General features: G+C 37.2%; 2 protein-coding genes across 5 annotated transcripts in view; one reads left to right on the top strand and one right to left on the bottom strand.

The window, feature by feature from the left end:
* LOC307157175 (uncharacterized protein) overlaps positions 1 to 1,314 on the bottom strand; it is a 52,482-nt gene extending 51,168 nt beyond the window's left edge. Inside the window, exons 1-2 of one of the 3 annotated variants that reach the window (XR_013820881.1) lie at positions 970 to 1,314; positions 371 to 482 (exon numbers count right to left, since the gene is read on the bottom strand). Coding sequence is in view for 1 of the 3 variants with exons in the window: in XM_079869021.1 (XP_079725147.1) it covers positions 371 to 482; positions 970 to 1,091 (234 nt within the window). In the remaining 2 variants the exon portion in view is untranslated. The remainder of the gene's footprint in view (positions 1 to 370; positions 483 to 969) is intronic. The other 2 variants (XM_079869021.1, XR_013820882.1) reach the window with 2 other exon arrangements.
* A 2,669-nt stretch (positions 1,315 to 3,983) lies between these two features.
* Positions 3,984 to 24,936, top strand: mkln1 (muskelin 1, intracellular mediator containing kelch motifs). 2 transcript variants are annotated; one of them, XM_079870265.1, is made up of 18 exons: positions 3,984 to 4,113; positions 6,420 to 6,489; positions 9,225 to 9,367; positions 9,623 to 9,711; positions 10,021 to 10,130; positions 12,337 to 12,529; positions 14,079 to 14,156; positions 14,368 to 14,433; positions 14,920 to 15,032; positions 15,872 to 16,084; positions 16,223 to 16,444; positions 16,739 to 16,868; positions 19,441 to 19,588; positions 20,299 to 20,413; positions 21,194 to 21,333; positions 21,926 to 22,028; positions 22,498 to 22,552; positions 22,670 to 24,936. In XM_079870265.1, the coding sequence occupies exons 1-18, from the start codon at positions 4,001 to 4,003 to the stop codon at positions 22,789 to 22,791; spliced, it is 2,223 nt and encodes a 740-aa protein (XP_079726391.1). In that variant the 5' UTR covers positions 3,984 to 4,000; the 3' UTR covers positions 22,792 to 24,936. The 2 variants fall into 2 exon arrangements, with proteins under 2 accessions (XP_079726391.1, XP_079726392.1); XM_079870266.1 differs by lacking the exon at positions 6,420 to 6,489 and having other exon boundaries at positions 4,013 to 4,113.
* Positions 24,937 to 25,353: the final 417 nt, after the last annotated feature.

Raw genomic sequence — 25,353 nt, 5'->3', positions numbered from 1 at the left:
TCCACACAGCAGTCGTTCGTTTATAGAGGATAATATCGCGCGTCATGGTTAGAATTCGCTCTAACGTTATGTATCTAGAAAATAAGCGCGAGGTTTTGGACCTGCGCACTGACCGAACACTCTGAAATAGGTTCATCACCTCGCTCACTGTTTTTAAACATCAAATAAATTAGTTTTATACTTTACTTAACGCTATGTGAGAAGCACAACACAACGTAATGTGTATTTATTCCTTTATAGTGACGCAGCAAACCCATGTTATTGCCAAAACAATATGTTACCTGTAAATTCCTATAGGCTCCTATATAGTTATACATACGTAAACATATTAAATAACATTCAAATTAATTAAAAATCCCCAAAGTCTTACGTGTTCATGAGAGGCTTCGAGTCGGCTCATCTTTTCTGCGAAGTTTTGCTTCATATCGCCGAAGCGCCTGTTCCGCTTTATCTTGCGTATGATGATGATGATGACGATGGTCCTGAAATAACAGCGCAACTTCTGAAAGTGCACGAGGCTCTGCTATAGATCTCTAATGATCCCTCTTGCGTTTCTGGAAGCTTTACACCTCAATATATTCAATTAATGGTCCAAATTAAAGGCTGAAGTCGGCTGTATGTACGCAGATATTGCTAGGTTATATTCGGTTGCTGACATACGTCAACTGCCCACTAGCGCGATGTTGTTCTTTAACAGAAGTGCTCAGGCTAGAGGTTTTAAACAAGACGCCATCCCTATTACAGCATTAAATCGCGGATAAAAAAAAAAATTAGTTCGCCCACAACTTTGGATTTCAATCTGCGCAACAGAGACCGGAATGCGGACGTTGGCAAGGGATGGTAGAGTTTAAGAGCATTAAATGTGGCACATCAACAGAATACCTCCTCTTAGCAACGGGAGACCCGTTGCTTTTTCCTGAGCATGCATATACGTTTCCATTAGCCTAAGGGATTAATGTACACACTTACTTTATGAACTGTTCTTCATAACAATCCACACATTTCAGCAGCCAGGAGTTTGCGGCAAATGTGCCATTCATCATATGAAGAAGTTCACGTGAACGCAAATTCTCTCGTGCGTCTTCTTGCATCTATAAAAGTGCGTATAGCCTAGGCTATAATATGCGTGGCAGCAGGTGCAGTCCGGTCCGCACTACGAAACCATCACTGGTGATGTTTGAAATACTGCAGCTCCAGGAGCTCCAACTCTGGAAACGGGGCGTTTACTTGACGACTGCGTTGCATTACTCTCTTTTTTTGTAGCCATGGACACACACACACACACACACTCACTTGCATTATATCATGTCCATCATGTGACATAGTGCTGCCTCCTTCAATGGAAACTTAAAGGGACCTCCTACCGAACTGATGCTGGATCGTATTCGCAGCAGCCCGTCCCGGCTGGGACACCCTCTCTTAGTAATTTAACTCAGTTTGTTTGGGGCAAGCTGTTTGTAAATGTTTGTTGACTGGGTGACAAGTATTTTAAATATTTATCAAGTATAGGCCATATAACAGCTTACTCCAATAAGTCATAATTGTATGAAAATTCTACTTATAATTTTTATTTATTTATTAAATATGAATTTAATAAAATCATATAGGAAATGTATCTATATAATATTTATTGTAGGCTACATTTTCTGTAAGAAATTATATTATATGAAATAGGCTAACAATAGGCCTATTATATATGATTTTATTATTCAAATGTCATGGTATTTTTCATTATTTTAATCTGTAAGGATTTTACTCATGGTGAAGAGGTTTGTTGTCCCATGACATAAATAAAATAAAAAAGTCATATTAATATTTTTAATGAATTATAAAAGCTAAAAGTGTGCTCCTTATAGACGTATGTTTTAGAAGATGTAAAATCGCTGTATCCCTCCCCATCATCCTTGTAAAAATGTGCAAAAAGTGTGCCTTTATAACAGCAAAATGGGACACCTTACCTTATTTACCTTATTTTTTTTTGTGCAGATTTTTACTGATATTGGCATCTACTATGTTTTTTGTTGGTGTTTTATTTAACCTAATTGCACATAGGTATATAAAACAAATTGCAACACACAAACAGTCCCCATCCATTTGTGGTAAATTAAAAGAGCTCTTGCCAAGTTCTGTCCGTGCACTTAGCTGAAATGACATTATCTCTCATTCCTTACATCAGCTTTTTTCCGGTAAAGGACATCATCAGCGTGCCATGATAAACTAAAGGCAGAATGCATTTATCTTGAAGGTCGTTGTGTTCTTCAGTAGTCTCGAATAATTAGCCTCAGTGATAAGACAGGCACGTCCACAGTGATACAATCATATTTGTAGTTTTTTTACGCATGGAATTAGAAAGGATCAGGTCACTCAAACAAAAGAGTGCCTATGCCTCCTCATCCCTCGCTTGGTGAGGATGGGATCGCCCCTTGGGCAGTTAGGCTAGCCTGTTCTCTTGGAGAGTAGCCTCTGGTTCATTTACTTGTGTCAAGAATAGCCTACTTTTCAGGCTTAGCTGCAGAAAATTTGCTCTGAGCCTTGTTGTAATGATTAATAATAGTTCAGCCATTGCTGGATGATTCATTTAAAGTATTAGTGTAATCTAGGTCCTATGAAAATATTTAGGTGAAGGAGGAGAGGGAAAAGTTTTCCTTTAGCTAACAGTCTAAAATGAGCATTATGTTTTTTAAACTCACCATCAAATTCAAAATTGACAATTCATTTATTTTTGGAATATTTCAATGTTTATAATAAATGATTTATGTGCAAATCATTAGTTTTTAAATCAATTTCATGTGCCCTTATAATCTGATTAAAAAAATCAAAGTTACTTCCCATCAGCTCTTTCAACGACGAGAGTTATGTACATGGTTATATATTCTTCTATTTTTGAGCTATCAATTCTTATTACCCTTCAGTGTATATATACATTTTTATATTGCACTTTTTTTTCTGGTATTTCTGAATGTTATATAGGACTGTTATTATTATTGTTAAGTTTTATATTTGCTATAGTTATGTGTGTGTTGTGTTGTCTTGTGTATAGCTACTGGATGCCTTGAATTTCCTTTGGGAATAATAAAGATCAATCAATCAATCAATCAATCAATCAATCAGTGTAGCGAACGACAATGATCCAACCATCCAGTCAATTCCGATGGACAAAATCAAGGCTGAATCTGAAATCGCATATTTCCTTACTATAGTAGGCGAAAAACAGTAGGCCTATGTGACAAAAGAACTATGTCCGAATTCACAATACTCATAAAAGAGTAGGCAAAAAGTACCCGGATGTCCTATTCTTCTGGCGAGAATCTGAAGTTTGCATATGATGAACACTTTACTATCCCATGAGGCCACGGGAGAGGATTTGTGAGTGAAGCAACACAACTGACACTGGTCACATGATAATGACAACATGGTGAATGTAGTATGTCCAGATTACATTCACACTATTCATACTATAGCCTATAGAACATACTTTTTTAGCGGTCATCAAGAGAGTATGAGATTTCGGACGCAGCCCAAGTCCCACCCTATACATTTATTCTTGTTGAGAAGCCATTTCACTCTGATATACATCACAATAGGGAAGAAATTACTGTCACAACTTCTGTTTCATGCAGACTTTAAGCCCGTTGGGATTCTTTCAATGTTTTACAACCATAAAATAGGCCTTATTCTTATTTACAAACAAAAGAGACTTTTTATTTATTTATTTATTTTATTTTATTCATTAGCTACACTTCTGTGTGACTGTGGCCCTCATTAAATCTGGCATTGCACAATTTCACATCAGGTGAGTTGCAAGAGATATTATTTGACATTATATTGCACAACATTACCAAATAAATTGCTTGGAAAAAAATAATAAAACACAAGACTATCAATGTTATCAGATTAAAATGAATAAATTCCTTTACCATCTTTCCTAGGACCACATAATGTTTTACTACTGTGCCTCCTCTCTGTGTGTGTGTGTTAGTGTGAATGGGTAGCTATCTTTATGTGTGTGTGTGTGAATCGGTCGTGCATCAAGATGGCGGTGGCTCCTGACAGCAGAGTGCTCTCCTACAGTGTTTATAAATGGAGCTCGTACTCCTCTACATATTTACCCGAGTGAGTAACGCAAATTAAATACTCCCGTTGAGACTCTATTATGCTCTTAAATATACAAACACAGTTCATAACTCTGTTATTGTAATCAAATCCATTGCTTAATCTAACAAACGGGCCGGGCTACAGCAGACGGGTACATATACATAAAAACAGCCGCAAATGTATAAACTGCAAACAACACAGCAAACGAATTCTCTAAATGTACACAATAATTTGCATTTAGATGCGCAAAAGCGCAGAAACGGCTCTAAATGTATGTAAATGTATAGATGTGACAGTCATGTTAGCATGCTAGGCTAGGCTGGGCTAGTATGAAGCAGCTCATATGATGCAAAACACGCCTTCAAGACACCTAATTTGTTTTATTGTACATGTCTTTATACAGCTTAGGATGCTCTTTTAAGAACCTGGCAGGTGTCTTACTGCGTAGTATTTGTTATTTATCCATAAAATATTAATCAGAACTGCAGTATAATGTAGCCGGTTAGCTAACGTTACATGGCTAGTTTACTAGTGAACTGTTTTTCAGAAGTAAACAAACCGCAAATCGCTGGAAGCAGTTTTAAATGTTTTATTTTTATTTGCTTAAAAATATCAGGTCGAAATCTTAATTTTTCGTTAATGTTTCGCATCTTAATTAACGTTAAGTTAGACTGCATAAAAGTATTTGGTGGCTAATGCTAAATTGTGGGAATATGACACTGATAGTCACAGACTATTTTTATCTCCTCTTTTAATCTTCTTCTGTTACTGTTAATCTACATTATTATGTAACAACTTTTATGGCAAACTGTATTTCTACTGAATATGCTGTTATTTCTTGCTTTCTATCAAGTGGCAGAGTTTCGAGCAGCCTATGTAACGTTAGACAGTTTATGAATCGCGGTTTTGAAACAGCCAATGAGTTTGGTGGTTTTTGCGGTCTAACATATAATATGCATGCAATTTGTGTATTGGAAAATGTTATATTTACATATATTATTACTAATATATTACTAATTTACATCACTTCTATATCATCTTTGTGTTAGATGTGACAGCTAGAGGCAGATGTGCTGTAGACTGACGTAAACATGCGTTCATTGCTTTAGTCAGCGGTGAAGCATATCTTGTTGTGACACCTGTGTACCCTTACCAATTTTGTTTTTGCTCATCTCAAGCTTGTATGCTTTATGAACTTTATCCAGCAAGCAGAACTGTGTTGGACTTGCAGTGTTTTTCCTGGGTCAAAAAGGGTCTTCAGGGGTGGCGGACGAACACGGTCATCCACACACACAGTACAAAGTACCCTACCCATGTGAACTGCAAGCCCAGTACTGGCAATATATCCCAAATACATGCAAAGAAACCATTTCTAATATAAACTCATCTTGTTTATTCGTGAAATAAAAAAGAATCAGGACAGATCATAAAACAAATGTGCTTAGAACTGTTTTATATTTAAAAATCTGTACATTTAAATGTAAAAGTCACAAGACAAGTAACAAGAGTCTCATTCACTAAGCATGCCATTGCGTACGCACAAATTTGTGCGTGAAATGTGTGTACGAAAGATTTTAAGAACAAATCACCATTCACCCAAAATTTTGTAATAAAATTTATTTGAAATTTACGAAAAAATATAGGAACAACTGAAACCACACGTACGCATTACGCAATAATATAATCGTGTCTGTACGGCCTTATAATCATGTTAAGAAGTTATATTACATCCCAACATGACTATAATTATAAGCTATTGTAGTATGTTGTATGTATATTTTATAAAATTATTAAATAATACAATTTAATTTCATCTTAAATGCATTCCATCGCATAGGCCACTACAGTTAGAGTAAGAAAAGTTGCCTTATAGCTTCAGCTGCGAGGTTTCTCTGAATAATGCGCGTATACAGCTGGCCAGTGAGATAGGCCTATCTGTAATCTGGGTCTGTGTAAAAGATGTTTATTGTGAGAATGGCACACTTGGCGTTTGTTTGGGCGTGTTTTATGCAAATGAGCAACCTTGTGCACACGGCCGCTCATTTAGAATACTCCAAATTCGCTAACAGAACAATTTTAAGCAATGTGCGTACCAACGTGTTGTGAATTGGTCAGTGATTTTTTGTGAGAAGTTCTCATATGTGTACAAATACGAAATAATCCACGCAATTATTAGTGAATGAGACCCACTGAGTGACTGATTTGAAAAGTGAACAACAAAGTAACACATTACATGGAAAAAGTGGCAGGTCTATTATTTTGCATTTATACTCCAAGACTTAATGTGGTGTTTAACTCATCAGCTTTCGAATGTTTGCTTGCAGAAATATATTAGTGGATAAACCTAACGATCAGTCTTCCAGGTGGTCATCTGAGAGCAACTACCCTCCACAGGTAAATTCTGCTCCTCTTTTTCAGTGTTAACCTGAGCTGGATAATAGTTCAGGTTCTGCGAATGCTCTGCAGACATCCCCAATTACATGATTGAAATTCTTAAAGGGGGGGTGAAATGCTCATTTTCACTCAATCTCCTGTTAATCTTGAGTACCTATAGAGTAGTATTGCATCCTTCATATCTCCAAAAAGTCTTTAGTTTTATTATATGTATAACAGAAAAGATAGGCTGTACCGAGTCTTTCCGGAAAAAAACGAGCGTCTGGAGGCGGGCCGTGTGGGCGAAGCCAGAGCCACAGAGAGAATCCGTCGATCTGGGCTTTGTTTATAAAACATTCATCGTCGAAATGCAGGGAACAAACAGCATCCACTGTTCCTAACGCTGGGTTCTTTGGTAAGCTTTCCCTCATATCCAAAAACACACTTTGGAGACACTATGCAGCGCTACCGATGATTTCCTGTTGAAGCGCGTTGATGTGCGCGGTCTCGCTCTCCTCTGGTCGACGTGTGCGCGGCCGCGCTTTTCCGGGAGAAATGCTCATATAAGGAGTTCCACTCTGGTCTACGTCATTAGATCCACGGTCGAAAAAAAACCAGCCGAAACTTGTACCAACCCGGAAGTAAGATTTTCGGCACAGAAATTCTCCGTTATTCGTCCAAAATATTTTTAAAAAACTTTGGCCATGTTTAGCATGAGAATCCATCTCTTTAACACTGTAAACAACTCTGAATACATGAAACACCATTGTACCCCCCCTTTAATGATAATAATAATAGTACGCTTATTTATAAAGTGACATTCCCACACTCAAAGCGCTACAGTTAAAAATAATTTTACATTTCAAAAGTAGAAATAATAAAAATATATATTAAATATAATAATAATAATATTAATAGTAATAATAAAAATATATATATTTTCAAAAGGTCTCTGCCTTAATGAGTATTGGCATTTGGCTTTAAGACATGTGTTACTCAAATGTGTTCAAAGTTGTTCATTATCTCATGCCTGGTTATGTTGACATTTTCATTCATTGACACTGTGCCATGCTTTCATCGTCTTTGCTGGCCTTGTACAGACCATGCAGTGCAGACAGACTTGTGGTTGAGCAATAAGGAAATTGAAAGTGCATGTTGGCGGTACAGTAGCACGTGCCCTCAACTTTTAACCGCAAAGGCTTGTGTTTTCTTTGTGTCCTTCCACTTTCGTCCTTTCACTTAAAAAGTGCAGTCACCCTTCACAGAGTTCAGAACTTTGAAATCACAGTTCCTGTCATTATCCTTTTTTTTTCAGAAATACTGCTGCATTTGACCACTCTACATGCTGTAAATCATTGCAGAAAATTCAATCAATGTTTCATCTGTGGTTTGAATGGTCTGTTGTAAAAACATTTTTTACTGAGCTCTTAGTGCAGTCGGCCATCAGTGTTGGTGGATAGAATATCTCAGTCAGTCTGTGTGAAATATTATTCCCATCTACAATGACAGTAGCCCATTGATTTTTAGGGTCTATGCAAAGGTCTGTTTGTTCTGAGCAATACTTTACAAGCTGTGATTGCGGGCTTTTCTGTCATGTATGTCTATTGTCTACAGTTGATTGAATTGTTTTCATGAGAGCAACATGAGTAATAGAGCCCCTCCTGTTCACCTGCATCTGAAGAGGGTGTTGGCACTCGCGGGCCCTGGCCACTTCCTTGTGTTCTCTAATTTCAACAGAAGCGCAGATACCATAATGCATCAAAGTCGGCATAAAACGGAAGTTGCGATTAATCTTTTTAATCACAAAGGGAGAGGATGATATTTTGATTAAAAGATTATGATATGAATTAAGGAAAGTTCACAAATCATTCATAATAAGTACTGGTATATTCCATTTAAAAAAACAAGAATTGTTGACATGTCATGTCGACATTTATAAGAAAATTAGGTAAGCATCTGCAATGTATTAGTAGTTAGTCAGTTATTTCTTCTGTGTAACAATTTGTTTCTAGAATTTTCCACCCTAAATGGAAAGTGATGGGTACTGTATATGTCAAGCTCAAATTCTATTTGAATATTTTAGAATGTAATTTATTCCTGTGGTGGCAAGGCTGAATTTTCATCAGCCGTTACTCCAGTATTCAGTGGCACATGATCCTTCAGAAATCATTCTTATATGCGGATTTGCTGTTCAAGAAACGTTTATTATTATTATCTATGTTAAAAACAGTTGTGCTGCATAATTATGAAAAATGTGATACAATTTTAATTGAATAGAAAGTTCAAAAGAACAGCGTTTATTTGAAATATAAATATTTTGTAACAGTAGAAATGTCTTTATACTCTCACTAATGTGTCTTCGCTGAATTAAAAAGTTTTAATTTCTTTCAAAAAAATCTTACTGACCCCATACGTTTAAACGGTTATGTATGATAGTTTTGAGGAGCAGCTGACTAACATTTGAGTTATCATTCACTGAAAATCTTCACCCCGAGATGGCTTTCAAATCTCATTTGTGTTTGTCTTTCATTACAAAACATCCTCGATGTCGAATCTGGAGCAACTATTAAAACACGGAAGTGTGTATGATACTAGAAATAGGTCTAGATTTGCTGTTGTGTTAAAGGTAACATTTTTTAATTATTATGTGTACAGTTATTTATTGATGTTACAAATGACTGTTTCTGTGGTGTCAAAGCTAGAACGTTTTGGTTTGGAATTGCTTTGATGTAACAATTTATTTTTCTGCTACTCAGTACTTGATCTTAAAACTGGAGAGACCAGCTATCGTTCTTAACATCACCTATGGCAAATATGAGAAAACTCACGTGTGCAACCTGAAGAAATTCAAGGTGTTTGGAGGCATGAGTGAAGAAAACATGACAGAACTCTTGTCTAGGTGAGTCCGGATGGAAAATTTTCATTTTGATAACAATCTACTTACAGTCTAATCTTTATGTCAGATAAGCTTTACAGACTCGTAGCTTTATGACCATATTTAGAGTGGGTGACCAGATATACTTCACTTAGTAATGGGGCACCAGATACACAAACATTTTATAAAATAGTGTCTCTTGAGACGTGAGTAATGTTTGGGGAAATGGCTTCTTGTGATGTGATGTGATCATTCACTGTCTTTCTCATCTAATCCTAGTGGCCTTAAGAATGACTTCAACAAGGAGACATTCACGCTAAAGCACAAGATCGATGAGCAGATGTTTCCCTGCAGGTTCATTAAAATAGGTGAGTGTTTACCACAAAAGCAAGCTTAAGTCCTGGTGACCTCGTGTGCTGACACATTTAGGGGAAAGATTAGTCATCGCATGATTTTAGAGGAAGGCAATGAGTTGAATGAGTGATTGAATGACTCTGCAAATCTTAGATGGAACAAACAAGTGCTTGTGTGAATGTTGAACTCTTTTGACAAAGATTTTAATGTCTGAAACAGACAAAAAAAAATTTGAGGGTAGGAAATTTGAAATCAAAATATTTGTCATCGTATGTCTGAATGTCCTTTCTTGATGCTGTCTGTATTTGTTTGGTTGCGTACAGTGCCTCTGATGTCATGGGGGCCCAGTTTTAACTTCAGCATTTGGTATATTGAGTTACACGGCATTGAAGATCCAGACGTTGTCCAGCCCTGCCTTAACTGGTACAGTAAGGTGAGTTGTGTCCAAACATCCACCTGCACCAAAACTGCTCTTTCAGGGTGAATCTCACAAAGAAATGTTAGGGTCATATTTCACCAAGAAAATCTAAATATTTTAGGACGAGATAATAATATCCGTTATTAACCCAAAAGATACTCTATGTAAAAAAAATTATCAAAATAAACAATATTTGAATAGTCCATACATCAATCCTTCTTCCAAAATGTGTTTTTGTCTTACCCTGATTCATTATGGTAGGCTGTTTATTTTTTAAACCGAGCAGGATGGTTTTTGCGGGGAATTGTGTACATATGTCACTTACCCGTGTGTCTCGTCATATCTGTAAATGGAGAGAAGTTGCTCCGCCTACTTTGACGTTTGTGGGTGAGTGGCAGAGGTTATTTGTAACAACGGGCGAGAAAGGTTGACATGGTGCTGCTAAATCTCGAACCTCCTGGGAATTGCCCGTTTTAAAAAACTCAGAGGACTAGAGTTGGGAATCGTAAGAAATTTTCCGGTTCCGGTTCCGATTCCCATTCAATAAAAATTAATAAAACAACTAATAAAAAATAGTAGTAAGGGGAAAATAACACAATCCTTTTTGTGTTTATTTCTGATACTTTATTTCGGTCAAATGAGTTTAACAGACTGGTAATGTCAACAAATTCAACATATTATTTAGCAATTTTTGCAAAAATAATACATTTTTCTGAAGGAAAATAAACATTTCTGCATTCTCTAGTATAATTTGGGACCTCTCCTATAGCTTATAGTATCTCCAGCAGTGGAGAATACCCTCTCAGAAGGGGTAGAATATGCTTGAACACACATGTAAGACTTTCAAAAGGTGATTTACTCTTGTTTTGGTTGCTTCCGTAGACATCAGTGTTTCAGAACCGTAGACATCATTCTAGAACCATAAACTTTTATCTCAGTAATTCTGTGATCATTTGAATATTTGTAACAGAAATATCAATACTGTGTTGTTGAAAAGACTGTGAAAGTAAAGCTGTTTCATATATAACTGCTCTCTCTTGGTCAGCGACAGCGCAAACAGATTTGAATGTTCCGGTGTGAAGTTTTTGTCATTTAGGAATAAGATCGCGTGGGTTTTTGAATCGAGATCGTTTAAAGGTTAATGGTGCAGCTCTACTGTCTTTATACTTTATTCTCTCTCTCTCTCTCTCTCTCTCTCTCTCTCTCTCTCTCTCTCTCTCTCTGTCTGTGTTGATATCTGACGCAAAACATATATGAGTAGCGCGAGGGCCAGTGCATTCATTACTATTTTAATATTCATGAGGTGAGACTTCGCTATTAAAGGATAAGCTCCCAGCACTTAGCCCACACATCGCACCAGAACCGGTTTCAGAACCGAAACTCAGGAATTTCGCACGGTTCCGGCATTTGTAAAAAAACACAGAACCGATTTTAGGTTCCCAACCCTATAGAGGACAGTCTTCTGGCAAAAAGAAAACACGACAGCTTGTAATAAAATGAGAATCAACATCGGCTTGGCTTTTCCGGAGATGGTGAGAACTCAGGAATTTGAAATGTTGTAAAAGTGATGCAGAGATGGCGTTTTTATTACTCCGCAGATATGTAAGGTATTTTATTGAACAGATAAATTGCCTTTTAGCTCTCCAACAGAGTTCATTGTAAAGCATTATCTTTTGTGAAGGGTCATTTCTTGTTGTATTTATGGTTGTTGTAGCGCTGTGCTGGAATTTATTTTCAAAGAAGTACAATGTCCGTTAATGGGTGTAGCTACAGTAATGTCTTCAACTAGTCAGCTTGAGATCCTTTCCATCTAAACTGGTTATATCTCATAAGCGTAGTAGTGTATGTTTTATGAGCAGTAGGATAACCAGATTCATCCGCACTGTCACGCAGAGCGGAAAATGTTCTTCTGCAAAATGCATGCAGTTTTGTGAGGTTTAACTGCCAAAAGTTACATGTTGTTAAAGATAATCTCCTGAATGTCACTCAACATGTAAACTGAAGTATTAATTGATTCCTTTGTAAGCTTTATTTCAGTAATCAGCGTAATTGTCTTTTTATGCCATAATCATTAACAGGTTTTAAATTGCCAAGCTGTTCCAATAGGGGATACATTCATGTTTATATAACACTTGCACACCATTTGCACAGGAAGTTTTACACAATATTAAACATGGACTGAAGGCATGTTACAGTGTTTTTTTGTTTTTTTTCTGGACAGTACCGTGAACAGGAGGCCATCCGCCTGTGCCTGAAACACTTCCGGCAACACAATTACACAGAAGCCTTCGAGTCTCTGCAGAAGAAAACACGGATCGCTCTGGAGCACCCCATGCTCACGCACCTTCACGAGCGGCTGGTCCTCAGAGGAGACTTTGACGCCTGCGAGGAGCTCATAGACAAAGCCGTGAGAGGTACCCCACCCAGTGTTTCATCATATGGATATGTGCCACATTCATTAAGTAGGGAATGTGGGCATGTTGGTTCACTGTAGGGAGCAGAATTGTTCTGGATTATAATTGTGTTATGTGGCCAGCCAAATGTTTTGTCAAAAAAAGATGATCTACACTCAAAGATTCTGTTATAAGGGTTTTAAGTTATATTTCTAATCTGCCATGCTCTCACTGTTAGAGAAGTTCTGATGTCGAAGAAATGTGACTTTCAATTTAAGAAATTCTATTTACCTAACCCAAAGATTTAGTTCCTTGTGCTCTCACAATTTGAATATTGATTATTTACTACTTTGCAAAACGTATTGTTTTTCACATACTCCCACCTTAACTAATATTTGCCTTTTGTATTGATTGAAGGGTGCAGTGCAGACATTACCAAGATATTTGATACAATTTAAATTAGCCTACATTTCTTTAGCTCAAACAGTAGAGCATGGCACTCGATGGGTTTCGATTTCCAGGAAATGTATGAACTCATAAAATATATAACATAATGTATAATATATAATCTCTTTGGGTAAAAGTGTCTGCCAAATGCGTAAATGTAATTAACACAATGAGTCATAATGACCAACTTGCTTCTTTTTGTCAGAAACCTGTGGGTGGTGTCACACAAGCACAGTTGAGAACTTAAGTTTCCATGACAGTGGTGGTCATATGTCAGTAATGTGCAACATAAAAGTTTACCTGGCTATGATTCTATTTGAAGAACGTGTGTCCGCATTGCACCTTTCAAGAAACTGAATAAATGTTGTTTAAATTTAAGGTAACATTTGAATATTTTGATTTGAAAATGGTTTGCTGTATATATGGTGGTACTCATTGACAGTGATCTAAATTAACTGGAGGTTGTGAATCTCTTGTGCTCTTGCTTTTGTAATCTGTCACTCATTTCAATAGAATTCGCCAACTTTCATTGACAGTAAATGACTTGAAGCAGAGATTACACAGAAACAGTTCACAGGTTTTACATTGAATGGGAGAAAGTGCAACACGCAATATGGCCATTCTAGCAAAGGAAGTCCTGCCTTCCAAAAAGGCCAATTATCAGTCTTTTATGCCTATGTTCATGATACAGTTTATGTCAGGTTTAATTGTTGGTCTAAACAATTCTTGCATGGCTGAAATCGCTGTCCAGCGGTGTAGCAAAAATGGCCGCTGAGTAAGCTTCAAGTCGCTTTGCTGAAAATGATTGAATTAAATTCACTCTACAGACAAAACAAATAGTCTCTCCTCAAGTTCGAGTCATTGGTTGATCCAGTGTTTCTGTTGTCAGGCTGGTCAAGAACGAACAAACAGTGTTTACAGATTTTTGGGAGGATGGGTTAGAAGAAAATATTTGACACACTTCAACTTTAAAGTTGTTCACAAAAGCATTTTGCATTATTGCACTTTTTTTTTTTAGTGGTCAAAGTCTAAATTACGGTAATTAGAACCTAATGTACACTTGTTTCCCTCTCAGGGAGCATACATAAGCAAATTAAAGTGCTTTTTATTTGTTCTCTTCCAGATGGTTTGTTTAATCAGTACATCAGCCAGCAGGATTATAAGCCCCGCTGGAGTCAGATCATCCCCAAATGTAACAAAGGTATGACAGCAGGCTACTGAACACACAAGTGACGGCCTCTTGCTCTGAATCTGAACGCTGGACTCCAGGGAATCCATGTGTGCTGTATTAAATTACTTAAGGGGTGTATTGATATTCAATATATCTTCCATGTTCTTGGTCTTTTACTGTGTTTTCTTCCTGACACACACCTCTTCATTTACATTCATTCTTCCTCGTTTTCTCTGATTAGGTGATGGTGATGATAACAGGCCAGGCATGAGAGGAGGTCATCAGATGGTCATTGATGTTCAGACAGGTACATCTTACGTCAGGTGGTTTATTTGCAAAGTTTCTGATTGTCTGGTTATTGCAGTGCTATTTAGCTTGTCCTGTCTTGCTTGTAATGGAATGCCTGTTAAGACTGCATTTCGCCCCATAGTTACGAGTTAAGAGCTGTTTTAAATGTGCGTGTGAATCTGTGAGCTTGTTGTTAGAGGAACAATCGATCCCACAGCCCTCATATGGCCCTGTACGTTCAGACTGACCTCGAGTAACCCACTCTACCGCTCAGCTGATGCTCAATAGCTCAAACAACTGTCTCTGCTTATCACCATGGCGACATCAGCCTTTCAACCTCAGCTCACAGCTGCTTCTCAAGAATATTATGATTTATAGCAGCTTAAAAAAATACCATAATAGTTTTTATCCTTTAGTTTCATATTAAATTTCTTACAAAGGTGTAAAACGCCTCTCACTCACCGACGCTTTGTTTTTAATTTGTCTTCGCCTCTTTGCCCGACAGAAACAGTGTATCTGTTTGGTGGCTGGGATGGAACGCAGGACTTGGCTGATTTCTGGGCATACAGTGTAAAGGAGAATCAGTGGGCCTGCATATCCAGGGATACGGAGAAAGAGGTAAGAGAGAAAGTGAAAGAGGATTTTTTTTCTTTAATTATGACTCAGTTGCTGAATGGCACAAAAATACCCTAGACTTTTCAATCATGTCAAGTTTCACATACTTTGTTTTCTGTGCAAAGTGTGTTGATGGATGCGTACTCTTTCATCTGGTGGTTACTTGCTGTAGATGGGTATTTTTGACTCATAGTTGGAATAGTTTGTGGATGAGCAAGAGAATGAAATGATTGTAATGAAAAATATGTGCAGTAGATTGATGGCCTCAATGCTGATGGAGGCTTATGTGACTAAGAACCGCCAAGGACCCAAAGATTTGATTACATGGACCTCACTAATTTTGGATAATAATCACAATAAATCCAGTGACTATTTCTTTCTCAGAAATGCCCATAATTGTATCCTGGTACCTTGTAAAAACAACTTTATTCTCTGATAAGAGGCTTTCGCACCAGGTGGTTATAGGAACTAAGTTATAGGAACTAGGCACCAGGGCAGTCCCCCAAGAACTAAATGTTTCCCTAGGACCATTTTCCTGGTTGCATTCACACCGCCATTTGGAACCTAGAACTAAAATCTTTCCTAGTTCATGTAGTGCGTATACGCCAAAAAGCAGGTTCTTCTGCCATTGTTAATAGGAACTATTAAAAGGTTCCTCTGGTGCAAAAGCCCCTTATGGACTGATTAAACAACTTGAAATAGTGTAATGACAAGCAGATTCAATTGTACGATTTTGAAAGAACGTTCCCATTTTTGTGTCCGACATGCATCATGGTCTATAGGTTGTCTGAGTGTGTGGTGTAAGAGGTGAAAACTATAAAGTTGTGATGTATTTCTTTTAGAACGGCCCCAGTGCGCGCTCATGCCACAAGATGTGCATCGACTCTCAGCGGAGGCAGATCTATACTCTAGGCCGCTATTTGGACTCCTCTGTCAGAAACAGCAAGTCCCTGAAAAGTGACTTCTACTGCTATGACATTGATGCCAACACGTGGACCCTCCTGAGCGAGGACACGTCTGCTGATGGAGGACCCAAACTTGTGTTTGACCACCAGGTACACATTTTAAATTACACAAAATTATTCAGGATTTATGCCCGCATACCACTAGGAGTCTCCCCTTTACAGATTCATGATGAATAGTTCAGTATCTCTCAGAAAGTTGAACAAAGCTTCTGTCTTTCTCTCTCTCAGATGTGCATGGACTCTGAGAAGCACATGATCTACACTTTTGGTGGTCGGATTCTGACGTGTAACGGCAGCGTGGATGACGGCAGGACGTCAGAACCTCAGTTCAGCGGGCTTTACGCGTTTCACTGTCAAGCTGCTAGCTGGAGTCTGCTCAGAGAAGACTCGTGTAACGCAGGGCCAGAGGACATCCAGTCCCGCATTGGACACTGCATGCTTTTCCACACGGTTCGTCTCCTTAGTAACGACCCATAAAGTCTGAGCTGCAAAAAAGATATTTTGCACGTTGACCTCTAACGTTTTGATTGATGCATTTGTGGATTGTGGAATATGGGGTGGGCAATATGACCAAATAATAATCTTGATAATAATACATTACTTTAATATATATACAAAAACCCAACATTTTTACTTTTTATATTATTTATTTTGTTAGTTTAATTCCCTAAAAAAGATGTTTAGAATTTATCGGTTGTTTTGACAAAAATTCTGATGTGACAGTTTTGTTTCTCCATCCCGCAGAGAAATCGCTGCTTGTACGTTTTTGGAGGTCAGAGGTCCAAAACATACTTGAATGATTTCTTCAGTTACGACGTTGACGGTGATCATGTGGAGATCATCTCAGATGGCACCAAGAAGGACTCAGGCATGGGTAAGATGTCATTAGCAAACTGTAAATTTGTAAAAAAAAAAAAAACTGGCTGGGATTTATTAATACACTTTTTTGATCATACTGTAAGAATGACTCTTACAAAGCTGTGCTCTGTAAAGAAACTCCTTATAAGGAGAGTATAGGAATCTTGAGCATGAAGGTGACATCATGTTCAGAAATAGAGTTGAATCAGGTGGGGATTATGTCACTGCGGCAGCATGCTACACGCATCGCAAGCGAACATGTGATCTATTGCAGCCCTACTATTCAACAGCTAAGTCATCTTGACATCATCTGTCTTCCTGATACTGATAGACACAGATCTGCTGGTCTGGATGATGGTGATGAAAGTTTCTTGTGAGGACTGTCATGATGATTGGTGAATATTGCAGCAAATTCCTGAGCAGGGAGAACATGCTGCTCTACAAAGAACACGCGTTCTGCCGTTCATCAAGATATTCGCCTCTGAAGACTCTGCGTAAAATACACATTTTAATATTTAAAGCTTTTTCTAGTAGACCAGATATTGCAGGCCTAGATGACTACTTAAGTTACGTAAACAAAATAGGCTAATTCTAGAGAAAATATCAGTGGGTGCAGGCACAATCCAAGGGTTTCTAGGTGGTTATTACAGTAATTTGGGTAGTTGTTAGGTGGTTACTTAATGACCCAAGTCTTTATGATATTCTGGTCCCTGCATAAGGGCACAGATCGCTCCCTTCTTGAATATAAGGGCTTTTCTGCATGTTTTATGTAATGGCTCAATATAACAGCACCCCTCTCTTCAAGGTGAATTTGAGGTAGCTTACAGCTTTTTTTGCAGAAACACAGCAGTGTTTTTATTGTTGAAACTAAAACTATATAAAAAAAAAAATTGTGATTAAAATAAAATGAATATTATATGAAAAACTGATAAATGTTAACCGAAAATATAAACATAAAAGCTCTTATTAAATACTATAATTGTATATAAATAATAAAATAAATAAAAAACTCATATGAAAACTCGTATATAAGAAACATATGTGAAAGCATGTCTTCTCAGCGTCCGCCCTCTGTCGGCACAAATCAACATTTAACAATACCGTTCTCAGAACTTTGACTTCTGGAGAACTGAGTGAGTTCTTAGAACATACTTTCACGCCCACGCACTTGATTAACATGATTAACTTACCTAACACACACTGACGTCAGCTACACACTTGCACACAATCAAGTCTTCTAACAAAGCAGACATTGTAAAACGTCTCTGATCATCACAGAGAAGAATTCGATGAGTTGACAGGTCATAAAGTCTGCACACCCACGTAATGTCCCTCAAATTTCTTCACTTTCTATATAATCAGTAATTATTGCATGATATTGTATCAAGCTCAGAGGGAAATACCAAACCGAACAGCCAGTTCACAGAGAAGAGAGACTCTGAAGGTGGATGAGTGTGAGAGCTTTGTGAAGCCTGAGAGAGATTGTGCAGACACAGGCCTGTGACACACTTCCTGTTCCCATAAACAGATTGTGTAAAATCTCAATGGGCGACTTGACGCAGTGAGAGAGTATAAAAAGACCTCTGTGTTCTCTCTGTTATCGTGTTAGAGAGAGATGTGTGTGCGACGAGGACAGGGGGTGACAGAAAGAGAACGAGATAGAAGGCTGGAGAGAGGGACAAAAATAAGACTGAACAGAATACAATTTACCAGGAAGGAAACAGTGAGCCCGAACAGAATGCTCACAACCACACCTTAAAGGAGTAGTTCACCCCCCCCCAAAAAAAACATTTATCATGTAGTTCCAAACAGGGGTGATTGTTTTCTTTTGGGTATTAGAATTGCAGGACAATTCATAGATTAACATGGTCTAAAGCTCTGTTGTGACATTATCATTACTCCTGAATAAATAAGTAAATAAATAATGGGCATGAAATTGATTTGTTTTGAAACTTAAGAAAAATGTAAGGGAATGGATACGAGATGTGAAACCAGTTACCTTGGGCATCTGTGAGTTATACAGTTTAGCAAAAATTAAACAGAAATATTTGACTGAATGGGATGATTGGCCAATCAGAATTCAGTATTATAGAGCGCTGTGTAATATTCTAATTTAATATTATTTGTTAACATTAAAAATGTGTTATTTCCTTAGTTTTAAATTAATATAATATTGCATTTTTAATCCTTAATATATATGAATGCTTAAAAATATTTCATAAATATAATATAATATTATAAAATATATTAAAATAATATTAAAATATATTATAGTAAATATTAAATATTAAAATATATTTAAAAAATGGTACATTCACTCACAAAACGCAAATGCTGTATTTATAGAAGTATGAAATGGTAAATTATTATATTTTCCTTAATACTTTAATATTGATATAATAAACATTAATACTTAAAATATTTCATTAATAATATATTGATAGAAATGTAAAATTATTTTAATTTGCTCACATTGCAAGGCTGTTTACATACAACTACACCAAGCTGCTATGTCATCATGCCACTTCAGCCACGTTATACCATCTCTTAAGTATTTAAGTTTAAGTCCATCTGTGTTTGTATTGCAGTACCAATGACCGGATTCACTCAGCGTGCCACCATCGACCCGGAGCTCAATGAGATCCACGTTCTATCAGGACTCAGCAAAGACAAAGACAAACGCGAGGAGAATGTGCGCAACTCTTTCTGGATCTACGACATTGCACGCAACAACTGGTGCGTGAGTTCTCGGACACGCTCTTCATCTGTGCAACATTGCACACTGCATGCTAATGAGTACACTAGACCTGTGCTTGTACACTGTGGCCCTGAGGACTGCCTGCATTGGTTATCCACAATGTGCCTTCAGGCGCTTCATTCCTGAGGTTTTAGATTGCCATACACTGCCGCAAAGGAAGAAAATCTTCAGTTATGATGAGAGAACATGTTCTCTCCTTACTGAACTGTATTTTCTCTTTGCAGTGCATTAAAAATTCAGCACTATATGATACCTGTAAAAATATCATACAAAGACCCCTTATATAAATTGTTCTCAGCTTGAATGCACACTCGCATATATTGAATAAAGCCAGAGTGAAAGTATAATTTCAAAGGCCTGACTGACCTTCAGAAAGGGAGTTGTGACCATCAAACAGGAACAGAATGTTCTCTGCTTGCGTGTGGGGCTGGATGCTTATGTGTGTGTGTATTAAATGTACTTTGCTCTTAAACGGGGGAGAAAAAACCTTTGTTCTGTACAATAATTGGAAAAAAAGTTGGCTTACGGCGTCTGAAAAATTGGTCCGTCAGTGTTTCCTTTGGATGCGGTGTGCTGGTTTCTGTCATTTTGTTTATTTGACTTGATTTGGGTGGGTGCAATTGTGTACACTTTGCTAGGACAGTATGCACAGTTTAATATGAAAGACTATCTGCGTGTTTGTGTGCAGGTCATGTGTTTATAAGAATGACCAGGCGGTGAAAGAAAACCCCACTAAGGCCCTACAGGAAGAAGAACCTTGTCCTCGTTTTGCTCATCAGCTAGTCTACGACGAGTTGCACAAGGTAGTGTTCATTTCATATTTACCATGGGTGTGGAAGCCAAATGATCTACATTTTTTATTACTGTGGTGGTGTGGTTTAGGATTCGCTGGTTAAACTCCTGACCTGATAACCCAAAGTTTGTAGGTTTCAACCCCAGCTAGCCTGGAGGAAGTCAACATAACCCTATTTACTTTCTTAATACTTAATAATAATAATAATAATAATGTTCCTTGTCTCTATTGTTCTATCATTTTTAGATTTTTTGTAGAATTTTGTTTTACTCAAACACTTACATATCATATAAGTAAAATGAATCGCAAACACTGTTTTATGTTCTTTCTAAGGTTTCTGCAGTCATTTTTTGTATTATATTATATTAATTATATATTTTTTGTAATATAATCTAACAATAAAAATTAAATTAAATATTACAATAGTACTTTAGTATTCTATAAATGTAATATTAAAGGCTTTCAAAAGCTTATTTATAACTAACTCTTTAATTTAGACTGTTAACAACAAACTGTTTTTAACTGATAATTCATAATTCAAAGGTATCTGGTATCTATTGTGTATCCTTACTTTTCAAAAGAGACTCCTAACGATTCTGTATCACTGCCTGATTGTAAATTATCAGCAGCTTTCAAATGATTAGGTTGTAAACTATATAATATATACTATAAACCAAACATATATACTTGTATACTATTTACTACTACTGATAAAATCTAATATCTTTAATTGCTGTACTAATTAATCAAAGCAGTGAGCAGTGGTTTGATACGATGATATGGTATACAGGTGCATTATCTTTTCGGTGGAAACCCGGGGAAGTCCAGCTCTCCTAAAATGCGATTGGATGATTTCTGGTCCTTAAAGCTGTGCCGCCCTTCCAAAGAATATCTGCTTCGACACTGCAAATACCTCATTCGCAAATACAGGTACAAATATACTTTTATCCGAGTTCAAGAGCGTTTCAAAACGCTTCACCCTGGCTCTTAAGAGATATTCATTATTCCGACCTCACAGTTCTTGATTAGAAATTGTGCTTAAGAATAATATTTACTGAATTAGGTAGTCTGGTCTCTAGTTTCTCTCTCTGTTTAAAGCCAAAGAAAACTGTCAGATACGCTAAGTTTCCAAATGGCACTAGGAAAGTGTTTAGATGTCTGTTCCATGTTAAACAGTTTGTGTTTGATTGTTAATACGCAGTTCATGCACTTGCTCTGATCCTGCTCCGATCTGTGTGATCTGAATGTAAACCATTAGGACCAAGCTGTATTGTTATGTAATTGCAGTGTCATGCAGCACTGCAGTTAGTGATTAAGTTACAGTGGTATTTTTCCACGGTGCATGGGATTTCTGCTCACTTACTGCCCTCTTGTGGCCATATTGTTTTAGTTAATGGAATAATAATGTACTTGGGGAAATTCTGTTCTCATTTATTTCATGTTTGAGGTTTCAGAATTCCTAAGGCATTTTTAAACTTGCTGTCATGTTTACATAGGCTTGTTGCCTTTTGTGTTTTTGCAGGTTTGAGGAGAAGGCTCAGACCGAGCCGTTGAATGCACTTAAATATCTACAGAATGATTTGTCTCTTACCGTGGACCACACTGACCCCGATGAGACAAAAGAGGTTAGGACCGCTGTAAAAAATGATCACATTTAATGCTTAAACGCCAGCTCACACTGATAACTATATTGGGGTCCACAGCAGTGGAAGATATCGTTCTGTTTATTGTAAGCGTGTTCTGCTGTTTTGTCGTCTGCCACTTTAAATGCTCAAGCTCTGGAAGCAAGATGGATTCTGATCAATGTTTTATCGCTCATCAGCTGGAAAAATTTTTTTCTGAAAGTGATCATTTCTCTGTGCCGTTATCGTTATAGTTGTGGTGTGAACTCTGCTTTTCTTTTGTATTTAGAAAATGTTTAGAATTATATCGTTATAGTTATGTGCTATTGATTGAGTCAGGATGTGCATTTACAAAAAGTTGATTTCAATTCAAATAAAGCCGTGTAAGTGCTTTAGTCAGACTAAAATTGTACCGGTCACAATGAGCGTGTTTCATAAATAAATGTGCTTTTTGTGTGTGTGTTTCCTGTAGTTCCAGCTCTTGCCCTCTGCTCTGTTCAAATCCAGCTCAGACTTCATTCCTCTAGGTGAGCGCTTTGTTCAGATTCATTTCATGAACATGATTGTCCCCCAGTCAGTTGCTCAAATATATTTATTAGTGCTTTGATTCTTAATATTAATCTTTTTTCTTTTCTTCATCACAGGTTTTTCAGATGTGGATCAGACGTACGCCCAGCGCACTCAGCTGTTCGACACCCTCGTCAATTTCTTCCCTGACAATATGACCCCACCCAAGGGTAACCTTGTTGACCTCATCACCCTGTAGCCACGCCCCACACATTAGGTCACACCCTCAATAGACCTCTCAGACTCCTCCCACCAAAAACAGAAGTTATTTTTCTACATTTTCCACCCGAGGTGTGCCATGCCCACCTACTGTGTTTTCTCTTACAGATGTAATACCACTTAAACGTCACTGAGACTTATTTAATATGCAGAAATATAATTTTCTACTCTGGAGTGGCAGGGTTGTTTTTTTGTTTAAAAAAAAAAAAAAAAGGTGTCAGAATTAGGTTTAAATTTGCATATCTGCCAAATTGTGAACTGATTTGATTATTATTTTTTTTTACAATTTTTTTCTGCTCAGTTTCAGTTTTATCTTTTAAATATTCTCTCATACAGTTTGCAAAATAGGCGAGTTATACATCCAAGCAGTTTACATCATAAAGAGGTGAATTTGATTTATGAACTGTGTGATCATCATGGGTTCCTTTCTGCCTTGCTATTTTAAATCACATTTTAATGGACAAACGTGTGCTGAGCCAGTGAAGGGCTGAGGCAAAGATCCGAGCGCCCTCTAGTGTCAGTTCTGATTTGATTACACATTTAGATGAATTTTGAAGGAGTTGTCCACTCAGTACTGGATTTGAATACTGGCTTCCATCTAAACCTGCTGCTGCTATTGGATGCTGCCATGACATTAGTGCTTTCTTTGACTCTTTAATAGATTCCATAACTATAAATTGTCATCCACAATTCTTACAAGGAATATAGAGATATGTTCGAGATGTAACTTACACGAGAAGTGTTTTCCATTCTGTATGTGTGTAGGAACGCAAATATTAGTAGCACATTCATGTATGGCAACACTTTGTACTTTATAACAGGTTATTTCACTCATATCCGTTAGCAAATGGATTTGCGAAACACTGCTGCAATTAGACAAACCGAAGACATGGATGAATTGAATTTTTGAAGTGTAGATTGCTGTTTACTTAAGGTTTTGGCTGCTTTTGTCCAAACTCAATGTAGTCCAGTTCACACTGCTGTGTTACATAGACTGTTCAGCGGACTGGTACCAACACAAAGGAGCCTTATCGGGACCACCGAAGACAGAAGAGACCCCTCACTATTTATTATTAATATTATTATTATTATTTCTTGGTGAACCTGAGCCCTTAATGTCATGTCTTATGTTCCTTCTTTCTCTATGATGTCATAGAGATGTTTGTATGTGCCCTTCATTCCGTATGAGCTTCCGGATTGTTTGAAATCTTGGACAGATTAAAGTATGTTGGACGATAGTCTTCCACGTGAGTGTCTCCATCTGTGCGTCTGGTTAACTTGGTCTCCATTTGTGCAGTGTTAGTTTAACAGCAGTTGTTTTAGAATTGTTTGTGTCCCTGTGCACGAGTAGGAAGTGTTTGCCCTGCAAAAAAACAACAAAAAAACAAAAAAAATCCTGTAATTGGATCGCTCTTAAATTTGCTGTACTTTTGGCTTCACCCACGCAGAAACCAAAGGCTCAAAGAACCATGGGACAGCACATTATGTTTCACCCTGCTGATTGTGTCCTCCCAAGTGGGATATTTCAATTCCCTGAACTCCGAGTTAGCTGTAGTTTGGCCCTTGTTAAGCGAGGCGTGCGTCTGTGAAGATGCACTTACGGCGCGCCAGAGTGTGGAAGTTTGACTTCTCTGTGATTGGCCCATTTGTGAATTTGTTTTTTGTTTGTTTTTTCTGCACTCTTGGTTTCTTTTCTGGTGCGAAAGCAATTTGGTTTATGATTTATGACTTGTAATCCAGGGCTTTCTTTGCCTTCCGTAGCTAGCATTGTCTTTGTGCCAGGATGAAGTTTTTTTTTCTTAAAATGAGGGAAAAAAAAAAATGAAATCATGGATACACGAGAGGATCGACACTTACAACCGGAGACTTTTTTTGTTGCACTCAATGCCAAATACATTTTCTTGCTTTTGGTGTACATTTCTGCAGTGTCAGAGATGAAATGACTATTCTTTTCCTCTCTCCTGGAAACCGTCATCTCGGCGAGCCTCCCTCTGCTCTTGAGCTAGGGCGCATTGAGATGTCAGCACTACACTGTGGCTCTCATGAATGTGTAGAACATATTAAAGAACTGCATTGTATGTAATGTACATAAAGAATAAAGATTGTATTTTGTTCAATTTTTCCTAAAAATCGTCTTGGTCTTCCTTTAACATCAGACCTATAAAAGCTTAAAGCGTTGACTCATGATTTGAGTTTTTTTTTTTTTTTTTTTGTAAAGCTTTTAAATATATTTTAATTTTTAAATGTCTATTTACAATACTGTTCAAAAGTTTGGGTTCAGTAAGGTATTTAAAAAAAAAAAAAAGAATTTAATACTTGTATTCAGCAAGTATGCATTAAACTATCTCATATAAATGTTCTGTTCATCAAAGAATCCTGAAAAAAGCATCATGGGTTCCACAAAAAAATAGATACGTTATTTTGAATTGTAATAATATTTCACTGTATTTTTGTGCAAATAAATGAAATTAACCTTTGGTGAACATAAAAGGCTTCTTTCAAAAACCCCAAACTTTTGAACACTAGTGTATATAATTTTTTA

The sequence above is a fragment of the Squalius cephalus genome (assembly GCF_949319135.1).
Source record: "Squalius cephalus genome assembly, chromosome: 4".
Taxonomy (NCBI): domain Eukaryota; kingdom Metazoa; phylum Chordata; class Actinopteri; order Cypriniformes; family Leuciscidae; genus Squalius; species Squalius cephalus.
This window is presented reverse-complemented; position numbering and strand designations above follow the sequence as displayed.